This window comes from Diachasma alloeum, unplaced genomic scaffold, assembly GCF_001412515.2.
Source record: "Diachasma alloeum isolate Michigan unplaced genomic scaffold, Dall2.0 Dall_scaffold_01153, whole genome shotgun sequence".
NCBI classification, from domain to species: Eukaryota; Metazoa; Arthropoda; class Insecta; order Hymenoptera; family Braconidae; genus Diachasma; species Diachasma alloeum.
This window is the reverse complement of record NW_021681263.1, coordinates 25,563-45,911: the sequence shown is the minus strand read 5'-3', so window position 1 is coordinate 45,911 and position 20,349 is coordinate 25,563. Positions and strand designations below refer to the sequence as shown.

The 20,349-nt window shown below is 37.7% G+C and overlaps 1 protein-coding gene across 1 annotated transcript in view; it reads right to left on the bottom strand.

Moving 5' to 3' along the window:
- Nucleotides 1-20,349, bottom strand: part of LOC107045978 (protein transport protein Sec16A-like) — an 81,157-nt gene that overhangs the window by 36,764 nt on the left and 24,044 nt on the right. Inside the window, exons 2-4 of the mRNA XM_015268405.1 lie at nt 12,550-12,786; nt 12,070-12,448; nt 11,901-11,980 (exon numbers count right to left, since the gene is read on the bottom strand). Coding sequence (XP_015123891.1) covers nt 11,901-11,980; nt 12,070-12,448; nt 12,550-12,768 — 678 coding nt within the window. The 5' untranslated portion in view covers nt 12,769-12,786. The remainder of the gene's footprint in view (nt 1-11,900; nt 11,981-12,069; nt 12,449-12,549; nt 12,787-20,349) is intronic.

Genomic DNA, 20,349 nt, shown 5'->3' with positions numbered 1-20,349 from the left:
GAGATTAGATTTTTATAAAATTTATCCCTTCGGAAACATGCGGTGATTTTTTATAATTAAAAAAAAAGAATTTCGGGGAAAATACATGATCATGCGGTTTCTCCGGGGGGTTGAAGACAGCCGCATGTATCCAGAGGGATGAAAATTTACGGGGGTGGGGGGGAGGGATCTGAGACTACATTGTTATAAAATTTACCCCTCCGGAATCATGCGTTGATTTTTTATAATAAAAAAAAAATTAATTTCGGGGAAAAAACATGATCATGCGGTTTCTCCGGGGGATTGAAGACAGCCCCATGTATCCGGAGGAGTGAACATTTACGGGGATGAAGGGGAGGGGTCTGAGACTACATTGTTATAAAATTCACCCCTCCGGAAACATGCGCTGATTTTTTATAATCTAAAAAAAAATTAATTTCGGGGAAAATACATGATCATGCTGTTTCTCCGGGGAGTTGAAGACAGCCCCATGGATCCGGAGGGGTGAAAATTTAGGGGGGTGGGGGGGAGGCGTCTGATATTACATTTTTATAAAATTTACCCCTCCGGAAACATGCGCTGATTTTTTTTAATTTTTCGAACAATGAATTTCGAAGAAAATGTATGAGACTGGGTTTTTCTGGGGGGGTTGAAGACACCCGCATATATCCGAAGGGATGAAAATTCAGGAGAATGAGGGGGAGGGTTTAGATTTTACATTGTTATAAAATTTACCCCCCGGATCCATGCGGGTGTCTTCAACCCCCCGGAGAAAACACATACTCATGTATGTTCCCCGAAATTCATTGTTTAAAAAATTATAAAAAATCAGTGCATGTGCTCGGAGGTGTAAATTTTATAAAAATGTAATCTCAGACCCCTCCTCCTCGCCCCCTCAATTTTCATCCCTCCGGATAAATGCGTCTACTTTCCACCCTGACAGTCATCAGCATTGAATAATTTGAAATATCAACATTTTTTCAGACGGCTGGCCTGCGACTGCTGCGGCAGCAATCGCAGTGCTGTTAACCCGGCCAACCAGGGTGGTCATTTAACCCTAACGCTATCTCGCGGCATTCGTTAATCGGGAATTGTATTGGCATAATTACCCTTTCACCGATTTCTGCTAATTATTAGAAAATAACACAATAAACTGTATTAATTGATACAAATCGATCATCTTTCAACTTTTTAACCATTTTCGGATCCGTATTTATGTCATTTTCGGCCTTTTTCACATTAAAATAACATCCTCGCTACATCCTCGTAACATCCTCGTAACAGCCAGGATACTAAGTTGCCAGGGATGTGGTAAAAAATACAAAGTCATTAGTGCGATATTTCGTGGAGGAGAGAAAGATGATGATACTCACTATAGAAGTTTATTGCGATTTAAAAAAACTGATTGGATCCAAGTCGATGATACCGTAATTAATTCAACAAGGTGGCCAAGGAGTTCCAAGAATATATGCATGATTTTTTTACAAGTTAATTAAAAAATGAAAAATAAAAATAACGAAAGATTTTCCACTTGTTATCATATGAAAACTTTTTTTCAATTTTAGTTACCAGCCACTAAGAACAACAACAAAAATTTGAACTCATAGAATTTATCGGAATTTTTCTCAGCGTTTTGAGAAAAAAAAAAGTTTTTTATGTACCTATGTATTTTGACATGGAAACCTCAAAAAGAAAGTTTTTAATGGTCATTTGGGGTCGTTCTCCAACCTTTTTTGTAATTTTGCCTCCGAATGGAAGCTTTGTGGTCGGTCATTTGTACGATCTTCTAATTTTGCTTGGAAATGATGTGGAATGTTATGAAATGTGGAGATATGTTTTTAAAAAAAGTGTGTATATATGTCCGTATGTGTGAAGATTTTTCGGAAATTTTTTATAAATCTCAACAAATACACAAGTAAAATTGCAGCTATAAATCTGAAATTTTGTCACATAATTGCTATCATTTGGGAGCAACTCTGGGCGCAGTTTCAGCCCAATCGGCCAAATAGTTTTTGAGATACAGCAATTTCTCAAAAATCGTTTTTCCTCAATATCTCAAAAACTACGTGATCTAATTGAATTTTTTTGACGTCAAACTATTTCTTGTGATAATATCTATCAAATCAAGTCATAAAATCCCTACGAAACTAGGGACAGTTTGATGATAATTGGCATTTTTCATTGTTATTATAAAATTGGTGTATAAACGATAGCGTTCGAAAAAATTGAGATAGAATATTGAAATTTGGTGAGATTGTAGCTCTTATGATTTTACAGGATGAGTTCGTGAGTAGGCGAAATCGAAGGAGTGGTTTAGAACATATTCAACTTTTCAATTTGTTTTTTTTTTTCAAAATACTCGTCTTGTTGCCACCTATCAAGATCAATTAAAATATGCATAACCGTCCATACAAAGTTTCCGAGATATTCACGTTTTTCAATTTTTGTTATCTTACAGTGAATTTGACGTCCCGTAATCCGCATAAAAGTTGGAATGAACCCCATAAAATTTTGGCTACGAATCAGTATTATCGGGTCTCACTTCTGTACAAAATTTTGAGTCGGTCGATTTAGTACATCATGGCATAGAGCAATTTATCTAAAAATCATTTTTTCTAAAAAATGACACAACGTCATTTTATCGATGATTTTTGCGTCTGGATTATTAAAAAAGTCATTGAACATTAAATTATGGTAATTTCTATTTTATATCATATTTTTAAAATATTAGTCGGTTTCATAATAACTGAATGTTTATTAAAGATTTTATTGCGAAAAAGATGATAAAATGAAATATAAAAAGGCGTAACGCGTTCGCGGAGTAGGATTAAAGACAAAAGAATAATAACGGGTTTTCGCAATGCTAATTAATCTCAACTACCCTTTATGATTGATACTATTGAAGAAACATTGAGAAAACATTCCAAAAACGTGAGAATAAAAAAAAATTAATAAATAAAAAAAGAATGGAGAATAAAAATGGAATATTCATTAATTTGTTAAAGATAGCATTTATCAGATAAAGGCGGGGAGTTGAATGGGAATTGCCAATTCTCATTTTTGAAATTGCAATTGTTACGAATCCATTCGGAAGCTTATTACCAATGGAATTGGTAGAAAAAAAGACTAATAACACATGCAGAAACAGTCACATGGCTTCTGCCGAATAGGAGTTCTACCCTGCTTGTTTTTTTTTCGTTAGAAAGTTCAGTGAAATTCTTAACAAAAATATTTATATATTTTTGGTCACAAACTTAGAGGTAAAATGCAGAGAAAAATAAAATGTTGCCTTCTTGTGTCACTTATTCAAAAAATTTTTCTTGTGTCACTGAAATCCGAAACTTATTTTTAGGACAATATCTCGGAATAAAAAAAGATAGAGAGATTTTTGTAATAACCTTGTTTAAAACAACAATAGTTTCCTATCTAATGGCATCGGGCTCAACGAAAATTCTCGAACGACCTTGGGACCCTTTGGGTTCACGGTCAGATCACGAAGTAAATCACCCATCGAGTTCAGTATCGCATCGTCTCAATCTCTGTACAGTCAATATTGTCGCAATCGCTCTATCGAGTACATCACCGAGTACATCACCGTGAGATACCGAGTTAACGCTCCTCGTAGCATCTCTATCGTCGAATCAATCATCTATTAATTTCCAGTCAATCATCAATCATTTTGAGACTATAATCAAGTGATTTATCAAGGGAATTATTAAGTACAGTGTAGAGACAATTATCGAATTAAATTGAGACAATTCAACGAACAGTGTACCCTTATAAAATTACTAGACGCGTGGTTTACACCACAAATAAAATACATCAGTCGGTTCTTAGTAAATCGGGTGTTCTTAATTTTCACACCTTTTCCAAATCACTTTTCCCCAACTCGCCTAAATTTTTAGCATCAATCTCAAACAAACCTTTTTTGTAGATCTCATTCTTTCCTACAAGAAAAGTCTTCATCAAGAAATCGATATTTTGCTTGAGTTTTGAGATGTAAAAAAAATAATTGACAACTGAATCAGGAGATAATTCGTTAATGAATATCTCTGACTATATAGTAGATGGAAAAACTTTTATAAGAGCTTTTTTGTAGATCTCATTATGCTGTATAAAAGAGAGTTGTTTGAGTTGAGGATCTAATTTGAGGGTGGATGTGGGAGGTGTTGTTTCAGGATAGGCTGGAAATTAATCAAAGTGCTGAATTCCAAAAATTTCACTATATTTAATGGAATCGAACCACTACGTTAATCGTTATATTTACACTTTGGTTTCAACTAGTTTGTTGGATGTCTCAAAATATCCCCGCATCGGGAATCTTCGGTTGTCCCCGCTCAACCGAACATTCCCGATGGTGCTCGAGGATTGTCGGTAGGACCGACCGTTTAACTCAGGGCCAGGCAAAGTCTGCTCTCGGAGCAAGTCGTGCTCCCGACCTCAATTAATGTGTTTCAATGGACTGAATAGAACGGATTGTATCGGGCGATGGACCATTACGACCCGGATCATAAAGGCCCATCCCCTCTGCTTGACTCAGTCTATTCGACCCAGCACAAAGGGGTAACACTACTGGAAAGGGAAAGAGCACGGAAGAATTCAAAAATTTTAATTTCTTCTTTTTGACATGCTGTTTTTATTTACTTTATAAAGTGTAGTTTAAAATGAAATATAGAAAAAGTAATTCCAGTAGCAAGAAACTAACCACAGAAAGTCATATACGAGAGTTTCGAGAAATCTTAATTTATCAAATAATTTATTAAACTACTCATTATATATATATATATATATATATATATATATATATATATTGTGACGAGGCACATTATTTAATTTTTATTATTTTTATACATATTTTTCCCCAACACACACTGCCCCCTAAAACCGCAAATTCTCGCCACCGTTGGTTACCTCTTCCCTCGCTTTTCCCCTCATCTCCCCTCTACCCCCGCCCCAGGACATCACGAAGACATCACCCGAAGGAAGACATCAGTTCCGGCCCCACCCGATCAATTGGAGAAGCCATCGCCCCCGGGAAATTTCCCATACTGGACCCCCGAATATTCAACACCTGCAATAATCCCTTGTGAGACATCCCTGGATTGTGGTCATCGTGACCACTCAACCGTGCAAATTGGCCCCGGTTGCTCCCGAATTAAAAACCGAAGGACATCGACACCTGACGAACCCCCACGAATCGCGAAGGAAAAGAAGAGACCGTCACTCGTGCATTAGCTGCCCCGTGAGTCGCCACGTGCCCCGAAAGTAGTAATAGTGAATACAGTAAAATTCGCCCGGAAGTTATTTGGCGGATAAAAAGAGGACTTTTGATACATCGAGCTCATCCCAGCTCTAGTATTGGTGCCCAGGAAACCCCGAGGTGGAAAGGAGGCTCTCCAGGAAAACGCCCTGGTATTTTGAAGGAGTGCAAGGCACCGGTGGAATTCCGCGTGTTCGCCAGAGTGAAGTCCCATCGTGAGTACGAGTTACCCCCCTCATTTTCCCTCTTGTCCCCACAATATTACCATTCATACCCCCCAACGGTGAGCCTACACTCTTTTGGTTCTTCACCTTCAGTTATTATTTTTATAATTAGTCGCATTCCCTCGACACGACTAGCTTCTCCCCTTTTTCCCGCATTAGAGTCACTCCCTTTTTACGTGTACAAAAGTTGCCTGGCCTCCCCCACTCCCTAGGTCTCAGTAAAGGCCTTATTTACGTCTTTTGACGATCATAATTGTATTTAGAAAAGAATATAGATTATTATTCTCAAATTATCCCTTATTTGTCCCTTTTCTTGACTCGCCCTAATCCTTTTTTCAGGAATTAGTATTATAGAATCTAGAAAACGGTCACAATATATATATATATATATATATATATATATATATATATATATATATATTGTGACGTATTTCTTACCTCTGCGGGAGATAATAGATACTCAGCCCTCAGCGACCCAAACGACAAACCAAAAGTTGGGCGCCAGAATGTCTGAAACGTTCACCAAAATCGAAGACGAAATCAAACGACCGATAAAACAAACAACGAAGAGAGAGCGATCGCCGACAGCTCAGATCAACCGCGGAGGCGGCTGGGTTCCACAAAATCCGCTCTCAATAAAAATTACCCTGAAATGACTGGGTTCCTTATTACTAATAAATGATAAGAAGATTCAGACTTTCGGGGAGAAATATTATTTAATCAATTTCTAGAAAATTCCAGTATCAAAAAGTAAATCAGTTATCTAATTAATTAAACCCCGTTATTTTCAAATTATTTCTCTTTCCGTTATGCTCTAAATCACAATCAGGAAATCACAAAATTCATACACCGATCTAATGACTCGATATAAAATCAATTCCCTCAACGTCATCCGTCAATTAATAAAATGCTAGTCAAAGATAATGTAAAGAAAGTCAATAAATGGGAAAAGCTATCAAGAAGTCAAAAAATAAAATAAAGTAACTAACCGGGTTACTGCAAGGTCGAATGTCATGACAAAGGAATCGATAAGAAGAACAACGAAAACTGTTGCGAGAAAAATAATTCAAAATTGTAGTCTGATTCTCAAACGACGCAATTCGGATTACCACGAAAAATACTAATAACAATTACCAAAGCCGGTGAATCTGCCTAACGCAAGGTCACGGCTACACGATACAAAAATACGGAAATCAAGCATCGACAAAGACGCTGTAATTCCAAATCACGTCGATAATTCCTACACTGTTCGGTAATGNTCCTTCAACAATGGACCGAAAATATTATTTTCGCCTAGATTCATTCGGTGCTCGAGCTCTCCAATTCTGGCTCCAGTAGCTGGCGCCGGGACACGGCCAACCTGCGTACTCCTCAACCGGCGGGGTATTCAAACTCCAGATCCACCCCAGACTCTGTAGAACCGTTGCTCCGAGACCCAATTTCAGCATCTAAATTCTTGCATCTCATCCCAGTCCTCGTTCAGGCTCATCCAGATCCCCCGATGTGCTCCGATGAACGGTGGAGTGGAATGATTCAATACAAACCAAAAAGATACTCAATAAATAGTCGAACAAAAATCTAGATTTTGACTCTCGCTTCGCTTTTGCAGTGACTTCTCGTCTGGATGTTTAAATGAAACCGCAGAACGGTCGAAAGACAAAAATAACACGTTACAATATATACATATATATGTATATATATAATGAGTAATTTAATAAATCATTTAATAAATATTTAATAAATTAATATTTCTCGACAATCGACAATCCTCGAGCATCGTCGGGAATCTTCGGTTGAGCGGTCAGGGGATCGCGAAACCCCCGAAAAGTAGTTGAAATCTAGCTATTGAGAAGATCGCACGGGTATTAAATTGTAGCATCACGTGAAACTACATCACCTTCTCAAATTCAGTGAATTATCAGAGACAATTGTCAAAGACATTTAAAATTGTTCAACAATTCAGTACATCAACCTCTGTATTAATATTTTGAGATATTCAACAAACTAGTTGAAACCAAAGTGTAAATATAACGATTAACGAAGTGGTTCGATTCCACTAAATATAGTGAAGTTTTTAGAATTCAGCACTTTGATTAATTTCCAGCCTATCCTGAAACAACACCTCCCACATCCACCCTAAAATTAGATCCTCAACTCAAATAACTCTCTTTTATACAGCAGAATGAGATCTACAAAAAAGCTCTTATAAAATTTTTTCCATCTACCATATAGTCAGAGATATTCATTAACGAATTATCTCCTGATTCAGTTGTCAATTATTTTTTTTACAACATCTCAAAACTGAAGCAAAATATCGATTTCTTGGTGAAGACTTTTCTTGTAGGAAAGAATGAAATCTGCAAAAAAGGTTTGTTTGAGATTGATGCTAAAAATTTAGGCGGATTGGGGAAAAAAGATTTGGAAAAGGTGTGAAAATTAAGAACACGTGATCCGCCTTCGGAAAAGTGATTTGGAAAAGGTGTGAAAATTAAGAACACGCGATTCGCCTTCGGCTCGGGCTGCAAACTAATATTCGCCAGATCAATTTTTTTCGGCTTAGTGACGAATTATACTAATTCCACGTTCACAGATAATTTTGAACAGTCAATGAATGGAAAATGGGGGTATGGAAGCGAAATAGTTGTCAGATAATCCTAGAACTCGATTTGAAAAAGTGCAACATTATGAAATATTCAGGTCAAAGATGGGGATTTTTTGTGACTCGAATTTTCATAAGATTTTAGTAATTCATTGGTGTATGTCTGGACCGAAAAAAAAAGTTGATGTATTCCATATATTTGAAAGTAGGAATATAAATTTTTATGTGTGTTTCATTCACGAAGTTTTTGTATGAAAAGAAAAAATCCACAAACTGTGGGGATTCCCTCATTATGCGACAACTGAAGGGAGGTCCAGGGTGGAGTTTGAAAGTCTTCGATTGATGAAAATAACTCTATCAAGCGAGTTTCGATATATCTAAAAGCTCTTCAATTTTAGGAACTAGTGGTTTTATGCTTGACATCTTGGAAATGTTTTTTATTAAAAAATATGGGGAACTCACAGTTAATTCAGTTAATGATTGGAAGAAAATTGGAAATTCGACATTTTTAACGACATTTTTGTCAAAACCTATGAATAACTAATGGGTTCATTATTAGGTATGTGATGTAATTTTCATGATTCTTTTATACTGCAATAGATTATTAAGTAGAATTGGTTTGTGGTAATGTTTCATGGTAAAAATATTGTTGGTTTGTCTGCAGAATAAATTAATGCCCTAATGAAGAAAACTTTGTTTTTCATATTTTTCCTTTGGATTCTTTCCTTTATTTATTATTATTTGAGTTGCTGCTATGACTGTCAATGGGTGAAGAAGTTGGAGTTTTTTGAAGACGAATGGAAACGGTTGGAATAATTTTGGAGTAAATTTCGGTTGTATAGATGAAAAGGATAATAACAATGATGATAATAATAAGATTCACTAAGTTGAAAATTGGACAAAATTAGATAAAAAGAAATCGTATGCAATTCAATCAAACAAAATAAACAATTAATTATACATGATAGACGGAAATGATATGCAAAATAATCATTCGGAAGCATATTGCTCATTTATTAGCAAAAATAACTGTGCTATATGTAACACACGAGCAATTTGTTTCCACTTTTTACGTTATGTCACGCGCCGAGAATTAGTTTTTGCCATTCATCAAGGCTTTAGATATGGCCTGCGAGGATAAATCATATGTCAGTTTGAACGTTTCATGGAGATCTTCAAATTGATACCCCATTTCATTTATTCCATCCACCAGATCAGTTGTTCTCTGCGATAATGCAGTGATTTTCGAATGTCACGTTTCGAAAATGTTCATGGTTTTCCTCTCAATGACGAGATTTGCTCGGTTTCTGTTCAAATCTGTAGAGATATTTTATGCTCAGGTGAAAATATATTAAATTACCTTGAAATTTACCCCTGAATTATTAGATTGAGGCTAGTTTTCATTAACATATGTGAGTTTTTTTTTACTAAAAAATCGAATTTCATAATGTTTATTGTAAATTCAGCTTGGTTTCGATTTTTGTATAACAATATTTTAATTGAAATAATTACGATATTTAACGATATTTTAATTGATATTTCAGATAGAAGAAATCGAGACGAACATTTTGAGAAAAAAAATATTGAAATCGGTTGGATAATTTTTGAGATATTGCATAAAATATATTTACATACAAAATTGAATATTTCAGGAACTACTCATCGGATTCAGCCCAGGTTCAATACAAAACATCACAATGATAAGAGATAACTCCATGCCAAATTTCAAGTTGATATCTCGATTTTTGCGAAAGTGAGAGACCGTACACAGGATTTTAAACAAAAAAACTGCAAAATTTAAATATTTCGAAAACTTTGTGTGGACGGGTATACATATTTTGATTGATTGAGATAGAAGACATCGAGACGAACATTTTGAAAAAAAAATATTGAAATCGGTTGCATAGTTTTTGAGATATTCACGAAAACCAAAAAAAAACAAATTGCTTTTTCTCAAAAACTAATGGACCGATGGGGCTGAAATTTTACACAGAGTTAGTCCAATTCAATACCAAATATCTGCCAAAAATCTGACAATTTTTTTGGAAGTGTTTTAGCCATTTATTCATTCAATTTACGAAAAAGTGACCACCCGATGACCATTTACACACACGAGGTGCTTAAACTTCGTATTTTTTCGTTTCAGACCATTCTACATCATTTCCAAGCAAAATTAGCAAAAGTAGAAATTGAACGATTGCAATGCTTCCATTCGCAAACAAAAAGACATATTGATCTCATGCAACCGCCATAACGCACGCCCGTCTGGTTAGAAAAAACTTTTTGAAATGGAAATTTTTTTTTTTTAATTTCCATGCGGATAACGCGAGAACCGTTCAGATGATTCTGCTCAGTATTCAATCAAAATCGAATGATTCTAATCTAATCCAATGATTGTAGGAGTCATGAAACGGCGACAAATCATGAAAATTCCACTTTTGATTTTCGGGGTAATTACAATAACTTCCTCCCTTGGGGGTGGGAAGTTAATAACATGTAGATCCATTGATCGTATAAAAAACTCAAATACTCTCATTACTCGCGGCAAAATGGTTGAATTAAAAAAAAACAATTTTTAAAATAATTTTTTCAATAATTTTTCAAATAATTTTTTAAATGATACACACATACACCCACACACACGCACGTATACACGCGCCCACACGCACACACACGCGCATACACGGCTTCAAAAACGAGTCAGAATGATTCTAAGGGTCTGAAACGCCGATAAATCATGGAAAATCCACTTATGGGTCAGGAAGTTAAAAATAATTTCGAAGTTTTTTCAACGGTGAATAATATTTGTGGGCCATCTTTCAATAACCCCTATTCTCATTAAAAATGTTTTTTTTAATGTTCACTCGTTGAAATAGCGTGAAATGCCACATTTGGTTCTCTGGGAGCGTGGGCGGAAAGTGCACTTTCCGTGTAGGTGTATAAAAAAAAGAAGTTTTGGTTAGATTATACCACCAAATTAACACTATACCTGTAGTAATATATATGTCAGGTAGTAACATTGAGCAATAGGAAAGAAGCATGAGAATATGTATAAGAACAAAGAAAAGCTAAAATAATGGAATATCGAAAATCATGCACGCAAAAACATCCCCGCTTCTATTCACAGGAACCCCATGACAGCAACTTGACCGATTTAAGGCCGGTTTGTTCATGTACCTTTTGCTCTAAAGGCCCGTTTAACAAACGGTCCATTTGCCCAATCATCCGTTTCGCCAGAGCGCTCCATGTGTTATTTCAATGGACCATTAGCTAAAGCTCCGTTTGCAAAACGGACCTTTAGGGGAAAAGGAACATGAACAAACCCTTACACCACACTATTGAGAACGGGATAGCACGAAAATGATCACTGTTAAATTGCCTCACCGCTCTACAATGTGTGTAACAGTTACATACATTGTAACTTGTAGGGTTAACCCTAGTTTGGTCACCATAGAAGGGAATCGGCGCAGAATGTCGTTTTCGTTTTCTTACCATTGACTGGCAGAGCAGAAAAATTGTAAAAAAAATGAATTCGTCAATTCAAGTGTCTAGAAAATTATAATCATTTTTTAAAATTATTTATATACAGAATTCCTCAAGGAAACAAATTATCTCGAAGAGACGAATAATTTTTTCCTATATTCAACGAAACTACCCATTGTGCAACGTTGCCGGACACTCACTAAATGCGCCCAGGCAGTGTACGGTAAATTCGGCAACGTTCGAGCCAAAATAATACGGCAGCCAATCTCCGCGGAGGTGACCAAATCGCAAGTGTGCTTACATGTTGACCAAACTAGGGTTAATTTGAGAATAATAGAATCTATTGTAAACTTACCACGTGAGAATTATTTTCCTGAGATGGAATTGAAGCTTGAGTTGGTGTCAAGAAATTCAAAGGGGCGTCAGGATCGTTGACTGAAACAAAATTTCAATATCAATAAAAAAAATTTAATATAGAATGCAAATTTTTTTCAATCAATTGATGATTGCAGTCAAGTTTTTACCAGGAGCAGGAATGAACATTTGTGGTGATGACGCAGCCATTGGCATAAGTGGCGAGTTAGCTGGAGTAGGAATCGAAGGAATATTCCCCTTGGATGCATTAGGATTCATTACATCGATATAATTGGCTCGCATCCCCCTGCCCTTCTGCAGTTTAAACATATTACTTCGATTCATTATTTTAGAGTTATTTGGAGTTGTAACTTCTTCCCTGTTAAGTAGATTAAGAGCTGGTTGAGGAGGTAAAGGGTTAGGGGATTCTACTCGTGATTGATGGAGACTCATGTCCGCAGCTTTTGGTGGTGGAGCAAGACTTGAGGAACCAGACTCGCTAGTCTCATCTTTGTTTGTCCATTTTTTAGCTACTGGGTCCCATACAATCTTGGATCAAAAAGTACATAAAATTAATGAAAATTAAAAAACAAGTGATTCATATCCACATCTATTATTACATTGAATGAAAAACAGTAGAGAAAACTTACTGTTGGATTACTATCATCTGGCAATATCATCTGATTTTTCGGTTTTGGAGTAAGTTTACTAAAGAGACCACCGAACCATGAACCACTGCTCACGGCAGAACTTTTCTTCTCACTCAGTTTCTCCACTTTTTTACCCTCTATAGGCTTTTTTACATTCATTGGTTCTATCGCATCTAATTCCTTGAGTGGATCATATTGCTTCCCTGGTGATGGCCCCATCGATATTAGTGGCTGAAGCTGAAATGAAAAAATACGAGTAATTATCGCAGATTGATCTTAGCAAAGTCCGTCGATGTGTACTGTTAGGAAAATTTTCCGAATGCGAATATTTATAACATATTAATATTGTTTATAATTGATTCCATGATCCGATACCATAACAACATGCAACGACAAACCTTGCAAATTTATTAGAGTGTGTTCAATATGATTAAATTTTTTAAATCAATGAGAATCATTTTATAATTCAATAAGCTGGTGTGCCCGGCGTTGCCCAGGTAACTGTTTTTTCTGCATCTTATTTTTTAATTCATTCTTTGGTGGTTTACACAGGTTCGGAATAAAAATAAAAATCATGAGCTTTACAATTTCCATAAAATTTATATTATCGCTCATTCTCATGTATTCCTATAACATAATCAGGAATTGAAGAGATTGGATTTTTCTTCTGAAATTCGCTTCAAATTTTTTGAAACCTCTCAAATTCCTGTGAAATTTCTGGAGACTCCTTGAATTCCCTCAAAATTGCGAGAAACTTCTCGATTATCTCGGAATTCCTAGAAACTTCTTGAATTCCTTTGAGTTTTCTAGAAACTTCTTGAAGTCTCTAGAAATTTCTAAAAATTCGTTGAATTCTATCGAAATTTCTAGATACTCCCTGAATTCTCTCGTACTTTTGTCACGAGGGTTCGACCTCGCTATTAGATTTGAAATCTAATTGGGGAAGATGATGAAGGATCCCCGATAGCCACAGTTACAGATGTCCTAATTGAATATATTAAAAGGTTGTAAAGTATACCTGGGTCCCTAATGGCTTTATGACCCATTTAAGGCCCCTTATTGTTACCCCCATCTCCTGTTCGTCGCACTTGACTCAAGTGACTTGAGAACCCCAACACGGCCGTTGGCGCTTTACCAGACTGACGGATTTTTTGAAAAAAGCGTTGGTGATTCCGCAAGAATTGAAGTGTTTTGAATACCGTTTTTTTCCAATTCCTAGACACCGACAAAAATAAAAAACGTTCTAAATCTTAATTTTTTAAAATTACATTACGTATCATAACCGATGGATCGTAAAACGGAAGCATACCTTTCTTCTTTGGAGTTTAATAAACATTTTGAAGGATAAAAAAAATTCCAATCAGATAAAAATTTAAACACCCAAAAAATTTGAAAGCTGAAAAGGAAAAACATTGCCTTTCATTGATTCCCGGGGCAAAATCGATTGTTGTAATGATTTTTCAGATTTTTCAACATATCCCATTATGTACAAAAATTCGCTTAACACTCCGTTGGTCGCGTAAAAGTTACGAACGCCATTGGTGGCGCCGTAAGCGCTGCGCCGCACCAGCATAAATCGCCATAATGATAAATTTGAAAGATCTAGGAAAAATCTGAGAAAAATTCCGAGTGATCTAGATTGTATAGTTGAAGAAATACCGTGAGATTTTTCATGTTCAGTGTTACCCTTAATTATATATTTAAGCTCAAAGATGCCATGGTTTTCTAAAAATTCGTCTTATACACGGCACACGGCCTCGAATTTCGGAATGATAATTTGAAAATCCAACTACTTCAAAATGAGGTTAAATTTTTTCAAATTTTTCTAAGGCTTTACTGGCATGTAATTTAAAAAATCGGAAAAAGTGCGGCGCGACGCTCATAGCGCGACCAACAGACTGTTAACAAGCGCCTAGCTGTAACGAAAATTTCACCGCGGTCTTACTTTAATTCAGAGAATCGATGAATAAAAAAAAAGGAAAAATAGAAAACATGGCGTACCGTCAACGATCTAGTTTTCGGACAGGTAAAACCAGTTTTCGAACACTCATATAAAACTGTATAACTTTATTTCTGGTAGCACGTCTTCAACTAGGCGACTTTTCAACTGCAACATATCAAAGGATTTCATTAACTTCCCCATTCAAAGGGAGGAAGTAATTTAAATTATTGCATTTTCAATAATTGACCAAATTTTTTAAATTTGTGCTTTTATTTTTTTTGTTTGCTGTTTAAAAGATAACGTAATCCAACTCAATTTAACAACTTAATTTATCAACTCATTTCATTTACATTATTGCCTTTTCAGTTATTATTTTCTCAACAACTTTCCAATTTTCATTTTTTTTGCTTTCTACTAGACAACATAATTCAACTCAATTTAACATTTTTATCGACGCGTCAATAATTAATGTACTGTAAAGCCGACTTTTTCTTTCAATGACCAATTGTAAAACATCGATAATTTAATAACAATTCAATGTCAATATTTTTTTTTATAATTTCATGTTTATAATTTGAATTCATTTTTTAACATTTCGACTATTATACAGAACAAAAAAAACAATTATTGCTCCGATTGATAACTTTACACACATATTAATAAAAATCATTTAATGATTGATGATTGAAAATTCCGCATAAAAATTGATCGAAAACGAGGAAAAGATGATTTTCTCCCACTTAGTTGGCTTGCAACACCCAAAATGGTCAATACGACCTTTCTCCACATAGCCCACCAATATTGTTGAAAGACAATTTGGATTTTTTTTTCACAATATATACGAAAATGTGATTTTCTCAAGATAAGACAACTCTTCATTTTAAATCAATAAATTGTTTGTTTGCTATAATTAAATTCTTTTTCTGGAACATGTAAACAAATTTATTCATTTGTAACAAAAATATTCTTAAAATAAATAAAACAATTCAAATAAAAACTTTTTTGATTTGAAAAAAAAAACATTTTTCTGGGTGTAAGGACAAATCAACCCCGGCTTGTGACATTCTATCTCTTTGGGAGTTTATAATTTTTTTTTTGCCCCCAAAAATGAAGGTGGACGTCGATTGTGCCCTATCTGAATATGGTTTTTGGCTTTTTCAACTTTCTTTCTCATCATCTTGTTTTTTAAATGCAATTTCACTGTCAAAACTATACACGCAAAAAATGTTAAAAAAGCAAAAGGAGGAAAATGGCGGTAAAAATTATATTTGGTTGGGAAGGAGCTCAGTTATCCCTGGAGTTTTGAGTATTGTCGACTGTTGTCGAGAATTCGGTGTGAACCGTGAGTGGTGACTCGTCGACCATGCGCAACTTGCCTTTTATATTCCGCAAATTTTTCAATATCCCAGTATTCCAATAAAGTTTCAGTTTCCCCAGTCATCAGAGTGGTCGCGCTTTCATGATTAGAAGCTGCAAGCCGTCATCTAATTTATCTACGAGGGAAAATTTCGAGAACCAAGTCACCACCAAGGCATCCTAACCTCTGTGTCGCAGAACGCCTAGGGTGGCTGTGCCACGTACCAGCCTAACCTCCAGCTGATCAATTAAAAACATATGATTGGCTGACCCCCCTTCTCCTTCCCCCGCCATCACAGAGGAAGACATATAAGGACAACCCCCAGACATCAGAGCTCAGAATCGGAGCTCATAGCCCTGAAGATGCAGACTGCAATGTTTGTGAAAAGTCGGCGCAATGCTGAAACCAAACGCGGCATCCATCCGGAAGCCAATAATGTCATTAATAATGGCCGCGAAAGCCTCAAAACTAAGATTAAACGCCTCCACGGAGAGGCTATTCTTGGGTCGGTGAATTTATGCACCAAACTTAGGAAGTCCTTGCACGTCCAACTGTGCTCCCTGACCTTTTCGAAAAGGTGCCGTGACCGTCAAGTGGTACCAAAATTCCTCCGTCTGAGGAACCCTGTTCCCTCGAAGCAGGCAAATGCCATCCTCCGCCAAGCTTCGCTGAGACTGATCAAGGAAAGAATAACAGCGGTTAAGAAGAACTTGGCCCATCTTTCCAGACAGCTTCTCGATCTTCACCTTCTCCTGGCTCAGACGTTAGAGTTTCAGCTGTGGGAGACTCTTAATCGTGTTACTTATAACCAGATCGTGTTACTTATGTTCAGCAGTCCGAACAGCTGAGATGAGAACAGAATCAGAAGGGTAAGTTCAAGAAGCTGATCCCCCGGGAAAAAGTCCCAACTCTCACTCACACTGTGAAGAATCTGAGGAAATACGAGCTCAGTGAAGCACAAGTTTCTGTGTTGGCGAAAGGACACAACTTCGCTGTTGCCCCCAAGTCCTATTGTTAGCAACATTGGAGCGCCAACTTACCAACTGGCTAAGTTTCTCACGAAACCACTCCAAAAGTTGACTGGTCTGAGTGATTCATACATTCAGAACTCACTGGATTTCGTCAATAAACTGAGTAATCTCAGGACTTCGCCAGATGATATTCTAGTGAGTTTTGATGTAGAATCACTCTTTACTAACGTCCCAATCCCAGAAACCTTAGAAATCATCAAAAAATCCAAAGACCTTTCCCCCCGATTTGTTCCCTTAATTGAACACTGCTTGACTTCTACATACTTTCAGTTCGAAAGAGAATACTATGAGCAAAAATTGGGAACAGCAATGGGTTCGCCCATCTCCCCGATTGTTGCAAATATATTCATGGAACATTTTGAGAACGAAGTATTAAAGTCAGCGTCTCAGAAACCAACTGTTTGGTTCAGGTATGTGGATGACACCTTTGTCATCTGGTCACATGGCAAGACTGCTCTAACTCAGTTCCTGGAGTTCTTGAATACTCAGCACGCAAGCATCAAGTTCACTATGGAAACTGAGCAGGATAGATGTCTTCCATTTCTAGATGTGCTGGTTCGACGCAACGAGGATGCCACTCTAGGCCACCAAGTATATCGCAAACCAACTCACACAGATGGGTATCTGAATGCCACTTCCCATCATCACCCCTCTGAAAAGAACTCTGTCATTAGCTCTCTAATGTATAGAGCACTCACAATTTCCNTATGGAAACTGAGCAGGATAGATGTCTTCCATTTCTAGATGTGCTGGTTCGACGCAACGAGGATGCCACTCTAGGCCACCAAGTATATCGCAAACCAACTCACACAGATGGGTATCTGAATGCCACTTCCCATCATCACCCCTCTGAAAAGAACTCTGTCATTAGCTCTCTAATGTATAGAGCACTCACAATTTCCCAACCCTCCAACGTCGACAGTGAAGTTGAACATCTTGAGACAGCTCTGACCAAGAATGGATATAACATCCATCAAATTCGAAAGGTGAAGCATAAGCTACAGAGCAAGCTCTCTTCTCCCCGAGAGGAGATTGATCCTGAGGAAAACCAGGAAAGACCGAAAGTGGCCCTCCTCCCCTATCTGAGAGGCACAACAGAACGCATAAGAAAAGTACTCGGAAAACAACATCCGAACGATCTTCCAACCCCCAAAGAAGATCGGACAGATGCTGCTGAGTGCAAAGGATCCAAAACCACCCCTGAGCACACCAGGAGTGTACGAGATCCTTTGCTCATGCGGGAAAGTGTACATTGGAGAAACCCGGAGGAAGATCAGTACACGGATCAAGGAACACCAGCGGTGTTCCAAATACGGTCACTCAGAACAGTCTGCCAAGGCTGAACACAGGATGGACACTGGACATACTATCCAGTACGACCAAGCCAGAATGTTGGCCAAATCTCAAGGATATTTGGAAATCCATAAAAACCCTAACAACCCCAAAAGGGACAGAGGATATCAAGTGAACCCCATTTGGAAAACTGTCCTCCCGGTTTTTTAATTGACGAGCTGATCAATTAAAAACATACGATCGGCTGCCCCCCCCCTTCCCCTTCCCCCACCATCACAGCGAAAGATATAAGGACAACCCCCAGACATCGGAGCTCAGAATCGGAGCTCATAGCCCTGAAGATGCAGACTGCAATGTTTGCGAAACGTCGGCGCAATGCTGAAACCAAACGCGGCATCTATCCGGAAGCCAATAATGTCATTAATAATGGCCGCGAAAGCCTCAAAACTAAGAACAATGAATATCTCTCTACTAATTCGGCCAATGGCCTCATCAACAACCTCTACAACTCGATCAATAGCAACGATAATTACAACTCAATTGATGAATTGTCTCACCCATCTCCCATCATGACCAACAACTCATATCTAACTCAAGGACACTTATCCCCCACAGATTCCTCCCTCATTTTAGACTCAAACTATTCAACTGAAAACCAGGAAAATACTACTCTCTTGTATGCGGCCAGACCTGCTGATTAGTACGATCATGGCATCTCCAATCAAATACCAATTTCTTACTTCATCAATCCATCATACAATACCTTGAAGAATTACTCTAACCCTTCACCACAATGCTCAGTCTCCTCTCCATCAACAGATCATGACCTCACCGGTCCAGATCTGATGTTAATTGATCACCAATCCCCTAATAAAAATATCTTTGGTAAAAGAACATTTCACAGCAACTACAAAGACGCTGATCCAGATGTTTCACTTATTAAACCCCCCAAACAACAGCACAAATCCCTTCCCATTGTCACTCCCTCAAGACACTCCTCTTCCTGATCCTCTCGAAGAAGTATCTTCCCCCCAAAAAGTGCACAAACTCGAATTCGTCGATCCATCCCTGACACATCTCAGTGCAAATCGTTATCCCCTCCAATCCAACAACAGAACCTTTGAGGTACTTTTTCAATCTGACTATGCTCAACCGAATACTGAACATCTTTATGGATCTTTGCATCTACCTCGCAAAAATCATTTACAAAATTTTAAAAGATGCAAATCTGGTTTGCTCCACTCGAGAATTAAGTAAAATCAGATTTTCCATTATCGTCCCTTGCCAATCACCCAAACAAGCTAACGCCGTCATGGACTACCCATCTCTCAAATCCCAAAATAGCATTGCATACATTCTTGAATTGAATCTCTCTCGCCAAGACCTTATCAAGGGTGTTCCCCTCGATATCTCCATCGACGATCTCAAAAATGAACTCATCAGCACTGTCCCGTTCACTTAAGTATCTCGCTGTAACCGGTTTATCAAAAATACCAATGGACAAAGACACCTAACTCAATCTACTACCATTCAAATCAAATTTGAAGGCCAAATCCTTACCCCTTAATGTTTCCCTCTATAATCAATATCAGATTCGAAGTCCTCCCCTATGTATCTCAAGTAAAAAGATGCTCCAACTGTCTTCGATTCGGGCATGCAAAGGAGCACTGTCAAAGCTCTCCAACATGCAACCACTTCTCCCAAAATGACCATAATGCTAATCCCTGTCCCAACATCACCAAAACCCCCCAATGCATTAACTCCAAAAGCCAACATATTTCGACGAGCAACGACTGTCCTACTCTCCACCAATATGCAGCCGCAAACGGTATTTTCTATGTTAAAGCTAGACACATTCTCACAAACAACATTAATGGCACCAACTCCAACTCGCAAACTCAACAATTCCTCTCTGATAACTCTCCTCTTTCCCCCTCACCATTTATCCCCTCCATTTCTTCCTTCCCTTCCCTCTTTACACCTTCTTCTCCTTCGCCAATGTAAAGCCATCTGATACAAGTTCGTTCCACGGACCCTTATCCACCAGCCCCCTGTGGTTCGTCCCATCCCCCTGTCTTCCCACTCCCCCCTCTCCATCGTCTTCCTTCATGACTCTTCATCCCCAACGACCTTGCCCCCCCCCCCCCCCCCACCCCCCCCCCCCCCCCCCCCCCCCC